The sequence below is a fragment of the Macadamia integrifolia genome, chromosome 7 (assembly GCF_013358625.1).
Source record: "Macadamia integrifolia cultivar HAES 741 chromosome 7, SCU_Mint_v3, whole genome shotgun sequence".
Classification (NCBI taxonomy): domain Eukaryota; kingdom Viridiplantae; phylum Streptophyta; class Magnoliopsida; order Proteales; family Proteaceae; genus Macadamia; species Macadamia integrifolia.
The window spans coordinates 6,170,953-6,180,401 of NC_056563.1; the positions used below are offsets into that span (position 1 = coordinate 6,170,953).

At 36.6% G+C, this 9,449-nt stretch overlaps 1 protein-coding gene and 1 long non-coding RNA gene across 3 annotated transcripts; one reads left to right on the top strand and one right to left on the bottom strand.

Annotated features, from left to right (window-relative positions):
- Window positions 1-2,381: 2,381 nt before the first annotated feature.
- Window positions 2,382-3,927, bottom strand: LOC122083728. Of its 2 annotated transcripts, none has more exons than XR_006141713.1 (2): window positions 3,834-3,927; window positions 2,382-2,899 (listed from the first exon to the last, which is right to left on the bottom strand). It is a non-coding gene; the product is annotated as an uncharacterized LOC122083728 (long non-coding RNA). The 2 variants fall into 2 exon arrangements; XR_006141712.1 differs by having other exon boundaries at window positions 2,382-2,841; window positions 3,834-3,926.
- Window positions 3,928-6,289: 2,362 nt separating this feature from the next.
- On the top strand, window positions 6,290-7,046 carry LOC122083103 (putative invertase inhibitor). Its single transcript, XM_042650794.1, has one exon. The coding sequence runs from the start codon at window positions 6,379-6,381 to the stop codon at window positions 6,961-6,963; it is 585 nt and encodes a 194-aa protein (XP_042506728.1). The 5' UTR covers window positions 6,290-6,378; the 3' UTR covers window positions 6,964-7,046.
- Window positions 7,047-9,449: the final 2,403 nt, after the last annotated feature.

Below are 9,449 nucleotides of genomic sequence, written 5' to 3' on the forward strand. Positions count from 1 at the left end.
GTCTATACATTCTTTACTGCATTTTCTAACCTCTGCTGTCCAAGAATTCTAGATTTTCTGGAATCTTATATTCTGCAAACCGTGGGTTCCAAATTAATTTTTATTGATCTGTCTTCTTGGTTTTAGCTATGACTGATTTAATATTATGTTTGTGCTTGTTTAGTATTACAAACTATCATCAAGTTGGTGATAGCAGAGAACATATATCCTATATTGTAAGTTGCGAGGGACCTTTATACATCACTTAAAAATCACAATGACATGAAAAGAAGCAGAGTATAAATATCAAATGTCTGATCCTTTTCTTTTCCCTTTTATTGTTGGGGGTGGGGTGGGTGACAAGTGAGGGGACGATTATTTTTAAGTTCCGGTAGCCATCTTGCGAGGACCAGACTTGAACTATCTAGTGATTGTGGTTTACTGGATTTTCTCATGTTTCTTGACTAGCCTTAGTATTTAATGTACTGACATTGACATGCAGGGGCACTGTCAGATTTTATCCAAAAGGTCCTTCATCATGCATTGTAGATGTGAGTATGGTTTATGAATATTGTTATGCAGGGGCGTTGTAGTTCTTGTAGCTGGGCTCATCAGGTGATGATTTATAACAAATTATTTAGTATAGATGCTCATAGTTCATTCATCCAAATCTTTAAATTCCCTTCTTTGAAGTTTGAACAAAAGGCAAATATCCACCCAACAAGTTGATCATTTGACACATTGATGGATTTGGAAGATAATCAATCCTGATAGTGATAGGCCCACAATGACTCTATTAAAACATGGGAAGTCGAGGGTTTAAGGTAGGATGCTAGGTTAGGATGAGAAGTTGTAACAAGGATTTATAGTACTCTAGAATTAAAGGTATTAAAGCTGGATGTAAGTGATAGGTTTAAGGGTTTAGAGATTGGTGTTCTGAAGCTTTTAATTGAGTGTGAAGCAATGTAAGGTTGATAAATTCTATAAAATAAAGTAGAAAAAAAGAAGTAAATGATGGATAGACAGATAGAAAGAAGAAGGCATAGTACAGTTGAAGACCTTTGGACTTTTACAGAGTTTAGAGATTAAAGTAACATCATCCCAAACTCAAACCTCCCATATTGGAAAGCACAGTGAATTAAGTTACTGCAACATTTAAGCTTCCTTTGTTAAATTGTTATTAATGTCTTGAGATTGTAAAGTTGGCTAGTGTGGCCCATTTGCTACATTAGAAGAACTGTTGCAAACAAGGTCTTTGGATGGGATTTATGACCTCCCATAACTTACCTGATGGAGAGAAGTTTTTAGGTGGTTTGTGACAGTAGAGGCCATAGTCTCTAGTTACACTTTGCAGAGAGTTCCATCAATTTCTGCAACTCCACTGAGATATAAAGGACACTTTTAACTCTCTGTCTAAGTGCATATGTATCAAAGGCAAGGCATAGATAATGGCTCTCTAATTACCCAAAGCTAAGAATCAATAGCCTACAAGAACTAGAAGAGCAAGTCAACCAATAACTCTCAAGTAGAAGAACAATGTCATTAACCTGGTCAAGAGTGATCAGATATGTTTGCAACTCAGGTCACAAGGCCTTTTAGATGTATAGAAAGGGTTGCCAAATTTAGAAGTGGATCCTAACAGTTAGATTGGAAGATATTAAGGAGTTAAAGAGCTCTCAAGTAGAATAATATCAGCAACCTGGCCAAGGTTGATTACATATGGTTGCAACTTAGGTCACAAGGCCTTTTAGATATATAGAAAGGGTTGCCAAAATTGGAAGTGAATCTGACTGTTAGATTGGAAGATATCAAGGAGTTATGAAAAAATTTCATTAAAAAAGAAAAAATCAGAAACAACAGAAAACAGTAATCAAAGAGAAGAGTGGCAAGTGAAAACAAAAATAGAAAGTGGGGAATGAAATTAGTAGACACGGAAAGAAAGTAAGAAGAAGGAATATAAATTTAAAGTAGAAGGAAAATAGAAACTAGGGACTTGGGAGGACAATTATTGTCCTATGAAAGAGCACATATTTTTGTACTTTTGAAGTTTCTATAGGACAAATTGCTGTCCTACTATGGTGACTTGGGTGATTATTGTGTTCTCATATTCAACTCTGTTTAAATGCCATTGAATATATATATTTTTAAACATCATGAGGAGATCTATTATGGAGATTAAGTGCCTTATAGTTTGTGACAACACAACATGTTACTGGAATCAGCTGTTCAGGAAATTGATCAATGTAGTTGTGGTGATGATTCTGTTCAAGCTACTTGATCTTGACTATTCCTGAACTTTGTTTGCTGAAATAGCTATCATTCACACCCAGGAATCTCCAATCCCCAGTCCTCTTCCTAAACTTTTCATTAACAAACAAAAGTTAATAATCATCCGAAAAGGAAAAAAAAAATTATGAAGTCTTACATAAAGTCTTGATCTTGTATTTACTCCATACATAATATGAAATAGACTTTAGTACTATTTACAAGGCCGTTACATAAAAGACATAGCACGAGAGAATTAACACCCAAATACATAGGAAGATGGTTAAACCATAATAATGGTTGAGCAACGACTAGTCCACTGGTATTTGTTTCCGCACTTGTGGACTATAGGAGGGTTGACGAATAGCCGAGATGACCCGTGTGTTCCTATTAACACTTTCTGTTGAATAACATGTTCCTGTGTCTACAGTCTCAGTATAATTCCACAATACTGGGTCCAACCAAATAAAACATCCCGGATGTTTTCCGCCTACCGGACATCTGTAAAATCTTCATCCAGGATTCCTCGCCATTTGAGAAGTTCGGATGACCATCACCTCTCCACAGCTACACATCCGTTGTTGTGCATCCATTTCTCTGTAAAATGCAATATCCATAAGAGAATAATCGAAATGAATATATCCTGTCAATAACCCTGAAACAAATAACCAAATATACAGTCTGCACTAAAAAAATGTTATATTCTTACATCATAGAGCTTACTGTCAGTTCTACACAAAGATGAATTTTATCCCTGCATTGAAAGCTCATTAACCAGTAAACTCATTCCAATGATTCCATACATATTCTGAATGAAGTTGCAAAGTTTGTCATTGCACAGTTACTAGAATTGCATAAGCAAAGGATGTATTCATTAAGAGTCCTAAACTTAATATTTAGAGTGTGAATAGACAATAGGTATTATATTGGAATGAGATATCTCTGATATTCTTTTTTAAGATGTCCTAATAATTCTACTCTTAAAACCTATGTAGCCAGCTCGCAGAGAAAAACCAACATAGACAATAGATAAAGTGGAAAAGAAGATGGATGCCTTATCTAATGGGATCTCTCATCAATTTAATTTCAAGATAAACAAAAGGAGAAAGATGAGTCGCAATATGGCAGCTATCCAGCCTTATCTAATGGGCTCTGAAACCGTCAAGATTTTAAAATGCAGACTAGAACATCCAAGCAGATATGCCAATTTTCAATACAGGATTCTAAGCCTTGAACCAAATAGCCAAATATCCATAAGAGAAGAAGTACAATGCAACATTTAATATACAGTCAATGCAATATCCATGCATCAAATTTATACAAAATAATTGCAGGGGAAAAAAACAAGACCAGAGTTGGTCTATCGGCTGACAGAGCAAGATAGGGGAAAAAAACAAGACCACTGTGTAGAGTCACTGGTGAGAAAATGCTGAGAATTATAATCATTCAAGAACTTTCACTACTTTACTGTCATTCACAAACTACCGGTGAGGGAAGTAATATGATCCCATTGAGGTTCCTCTGCTACACGAACAAAAAAGAAAAGAAAAAAAAAAGGTAATTAACAAGGAAAGCCAAGTAGTTCATACCTTAGGGTCATCAATCCAGTAAGTGTGCGAGATCAGTTGCAGGGGCTTCGTTGATGTTCGAAATCACTCAGTAATTCGAGATAACCAATGAAGAGGGAGAGCGTGTACGAAGCTTCTAGTTAGAGAGTGGAGAAGAAAATATTTAGGGTTTAAAAAATAGTGAAGAGAGAAGAGAAGAGAAGAGGAAAGTAAGTTTTAGGTTTCATACCTTAGGGTGATCGAACCAGTATGTGCGCGAGAACCAGCAGGGGGCTTCGTTGATGTTCGAAATCTCTCTCTAATTTGTGGCAACTGTGCGTAGGAGAGAGAACAGAGATTGAAGAAGTCAAGAAGGGTTGCAAGAGGCTTCATTGATGTTCGAACACGCTCACTATTTCAAGAATAGCCGAGATGAGATCAGTTGCAAGTATCCTTTGAACCGAGAGATAGCGTGTAAGAGGGAATGAGAGAGATAACAGAGGGTGAAGAAGAAGAAGAAGAAGAAGAAGAAGAAGAGAGGAGGAAACAGATTTTAAGGGAATGAGAGAGATAACAGAGAGTGAATAAGAAGAAGAGAGGAGTTAACGGGTTGGGTTGGGTCATACCTATCTCGGTCTAGTTCACTTACCTCAACCCGATTTTGGTAGAGCTTCAACCTTCTTAATCTTGACCGTTGGTGATGAAATGTCTACGTGTCGTGTTCTGCAGGTAGCAAAACAAGGAAAAACAGAGATTGAGAATAACAGACGATTTTTATCCATAAAGCATATAGGAAAGAATCCAAAATAGAAAATACATTTTTTTCTGACAACAGATTAGATCATCAGATCATTGTTGAGACTAGAAACCTCTCACAATCCACTCCCCTTTTTCCTCATTAAATATACTATCTTGCTCCCCATATTGGAGTGACGTCTCAAATACCAATATAAGCCGACAATATATAGATCCCTTACCAAACAATTATTATAGAATTAGTAAAAAAAACACTACCGAATCGTGTGCACTTGGATAGACACATGGACAACGAATTAACCACCCTCGGCCCTCCCCTACTGGATCTAGATGGGTGCTCCCTTATGCAGGAGCTACACAACTAGGTAGCATTTTGGCCCACACTGGATGACAACTCAATAGAATCCATGATTAACAAATCCATGAACACCAAAAGCCGTGGTCAGTAAATTTGTTAAACTTTTAGCTCGGCATAAGATTCTACCAACATCTTGATCGATTCGGTTTGAAAATTTTGAAACGCATACCTTTTCTTTTTGAGATTCTATAAATAATTTGTCCATAAATAGAAACGAATAATCTAACCTAATTAAATTTTCGAAATGCTTACCATTTCATTTTTAGATTCTACAAATTTTGTGCAAAAATGGAAACGGGATCGGATCCTTCAAGATTTCCTGGATCAGATTAGTATCGGAGTGTGAGTGGAGGGAGAAAGATACATATGAAAGGACAGTTTTACCATAATTAAGGAAAAATCTGGCTGCCAAGCCATAGCTGCACTGTTGCCCACAAGACTTCAGGCTACCCACGTACGTGCCTGCAGACACGGTTGCACTATTGTGCACATGCCTGCGGGCATGGCTGCACGCTACACACATGGCTGTGTCAAGTATAAGGGTATTAATCAGATTGATTTCGATGTTACAGTATGGTATGGATCAATAGGTTCATATTTATTTGGCTGAAATCAAAATCGAATTGTTTACTAAATTGTTACACTTTCGAAAACCAAAATTGTTTAATAAGTGGTTCCGGTTTAAAGATTTTTAAACAATGTTGATTTTGCGATTTTACACGGTTTTGATCATGGTTTAATCCATACGGTTTCTAAATGGTTTGCTACGTACTGAAATTTACCTTTATTGATAAAAACTTCAATGTTGTATCAAATTCAATGAGCAATGAGGCATTGAAAGGACAAGGTTTTAACTACATAACTACATAATAAGAGTAAAATATTGAATAGACTATTGGACAGCCTCTGTGGTCCTTTCTTATAGGGTTACATGATACTCATTATTTTAGTAAGTCATATATGGTTCAAACCAATCAGTTTTGACGGTGTAAATAGTTCGGCTTTGACTGTGTTAATTCGGTTTGAAATTGTGGGTTAAACGATTAAAATCCAACCAAACCATTTAATTAATCGGTTTGAAAATTGAAATCAGAATCAAATCATTTACTAAATAGCTTCAAGGATTTTGGTATAAACGATTTGGTTTGATTTCGATAAACAGTTTCGATTTCAAATTCACATTAATTGCAAGTCTGGTGACAGCTAAAGAAATAGAATGTTAAAAGGATATTTTGGAAAACACAAAAACCTAAGTTGGTATTTGTGAGCCCGGGGCAGCAGGTAAATTTGATTCCATGATTAGACGTTTGAGAATATTATGGAGATCATCCGAAATTGATGGGAATTACTGCTAGTACTTTTAAATTCACAATTTAAACTAAAACTGAATCTGAAACCCCCATTTTTCCACCTCATTAAGCTTTCGGTCTCCTTACCAAAAAACGAAAAGCCTTAGGTCTGAAGCAAGCAAGCATGAATCCTACCTTCCCTTCCAATAGCCTTCTCCTCTCTTTTCTTTTTCTTCTTCTTCTCTACCCCTATAATGGTAAATCACAAACTTTGATCCAGAAAGTCTGCAACGACGCCTCAAAGGACAGCAAATACATGACCTACGAGTTCTGCTTGACAGCCCTCCAAACAGATCCTAGCAGCAAACATGAAAGCTTTGAAGGACTTGGGCTTATAGCACTGAAACTAGACAGGACCAACATGAGTCGCTTGGAATCTTACATTAAGAACATGCTCAAGTACAGGAAGTTCAATGATTCATATGTGAAAGAAGCCTTGAAGGATTGTGTGGAGCACTACTCAGATGGGATTGAGTCCGTGAAGGTAGCAACAATGGCCTACAAGGTTAGGGATTATGGCACAGCAAATGTACAGATGAGTGCAGCATTTGATTCAGTGTTCGATTGTGAAGATGGGTTCAATGAGAGAGGAAGAGGTGTAGTGTCTCCTTTGAAGAAGCTGAATCAGGTCATGATTTCTGTAAATGCATTGGCTCTGTATTTTACCTATGAGCTTAGTCAAGGAGGTTATAAGCCAAGGAATGATTAGATTAGTGAATATTACAATCTGTTTGGTTTAGATGATTGTGTGAGTAGTAAGGTTAAGTAAAGGTTTATTATAGTTTTCATTAATCATAATCATTAATATTGGTTTTTTTCACTGCCTCTGATTTTCATTCTTATTCACAGTTCAAGTCTGGATCCTCTCCACATGGATGAGAGCTATCAATTGGGGATCTCCACCCCTTGTGGTTTTCTCTGACCATGAGTCAAATGGGGTGAAGTTAGTCTCGGATTTTAATCCTCTCCAATTCTTAATTGTGCAATTTTTGTGCAATTCTCTCTGTGTATGTGAAACTTGTATATTTTTTTTAATTTAATGGTTGTACAAGTTTTTTGGAATTCAAATTCATTTTAACTAAAGCTTTTACAACCGATGGATTTTGAATTTGTACAAATGTCTCATACACTGAGAGAATTACACAAAAATTACACGATTAAGAATTAGAGATGATCTAAATCCATCTTTCACCCATGTGGGGAGGGGTAGTTTCTCTCCTCACATGAGGAGATGATCTGAATTCTAAACTTAGTTCACACTTGATAAACTTGTATCTCTTCCCACCCCCCACCCCCAACCGCCACCTATATTATATTATCTTGTAGAAGAGGAGAAGTAAAACAGCATCTATCTTCTCCTAGAAGAAAAGGATACTAGTTTTGTTATCATTATATGTCCTTATTCTTATCATTATCATTAGCATTAGCATTATTCTATTTTCTATTCTTTAGTATTTAGCTTTATTTCTTTTGGGGAATAAAGATTATAAGGTATTTATTAGTATAAAGTATACAAAATTTATCTCAAAAGTTGCCTATTTGTTTTGTGCTTGGTTGTCTAGAAATATATTTTCATGTTTGGCCCTCGCCAAGATGTTTGTGTTTTCTCATGGAAAATTGATGAAAAAGGGTTATTTAACATGTAAGCATCTTTTCACAAACTTTCATCCCCTTCGAAGTTCTAACCTACCACATGGTAAAACTAATAAAATCAAAACCAAATAATTCCTAATATCAAACCACAACCACAACCCCCCCCCCCAACCCCCAAAGCTAGTTAGCTCATTAAAGGAGGTGGGGTGTTTAGGATTTATTGAACTTTATTTCATTAATTTCATTATGAGGATTACAATATGAATATCTATACACACAATGAGTGGCACCTCTTGGAATCTTATCATGAGATTTTCTACTTGGCAAACAATTTGAGGTTAGTATAAAATAGAGCAACCCAGTGCATGAGGCTCCCGCTACTCTAGGTTTGAGAGGGATAAATGTATCCAGTCTTATCCCCTGATTCGCAATAGAGGTTGTTTCAAATGTTTGAACTTATAGCCAACATGTTACAATAGTGCACCTTAACCGTTGTGCCATAGACTTGCCCACTAATTTGAGGTCAGTATAAGTTGAACATATCAGACAGATTTGACTGGCTAGCTTCGTGCTGATCTCCAATGCCATTTAGACCAAACACCACTGGTATTTCTAAGCCTACACTGTGATGAGTTTTTCCGTTAAAGAGGGTATTCATGAGGCTGCTGCTCTTATGGATTCATTGTCTGCTCGACTGCTTGAAGATTTGCAAACCTCTTAGATTTTTTTCAGAATTTCTTCTGTGCTCACTGATTCTCCTAGGATTTTTTTAAGTTTCTGGTGCCACCAAAGGAAGGCTAGTACAAGTTGAACATTGATGTGTGCTCTTTTGGGAACCCAAAGTTTGCGAAAATGAATCCCCTGTAGGTACCAATTAGGATTATCACTCTCTCCCCTATTTTGTATCTGTCCCTCTCCTCAGTAGTACCTCTGCTGCACCAGGGAGTGCTGTGGAGGATCCAGCTGTATATAAGGATCCAAAGTTGATAATTGAAGTCATTGGGGTCTAATGGTCATATTGATGAGAGACCATTGCAAACGTCCATGAGTTGCCTTTGACCAACAGTCATAGTAATGACAGATTACTGCAAAAGTTCATGAGTTGCCTTGGACGTCCGCCAGATAAGGAACTGAATGTTGAATAAACCAAATTGGAAACTAATCCTATGGGCTTGCACCAATGAAGAACATCCTTTGATGATGTTCGTTGCCATTCTTGCTTCAGAGGCGCTTGATCTCCATTAACTGATTTATTTATTTATTTTTCTTATGCTTGATCTTCAATTGTAGTGCTTCAATGCTTCATCTTGTCATATATATGAGCTTGTTCATAAGTTCAATTGAAGCTTGGCTCGAAGACTCTATTCAATTTCTTCAGCCTGCCTTCTTGCAAATACTTGATGCTTGAGGTTACCAATCGATCACTAAATCTTAAAGAGTTTTTTTTTTTTTTCATTTCACAAACACAAGTTAGTAATCACAAAAAACATATACTTGATGTTCATATCGAGTCAAACCGAAGTCAAACCATTAATTGGAAATGAACCAATATGCAGCCGTAGGAATGGGTAAGTGATACCTTACTAAAAACACACACATAGA

Bases quoted from the DNA above. Each gene is read 5' to 3' on its own strand.
- LOC122083103 (XM_042650794.1), top strand. From the start codon at position 6,379: ATGAATCCTACCTTCCCTTCCAATAGCCTTCTCCTCTCTTTTCTTTTT.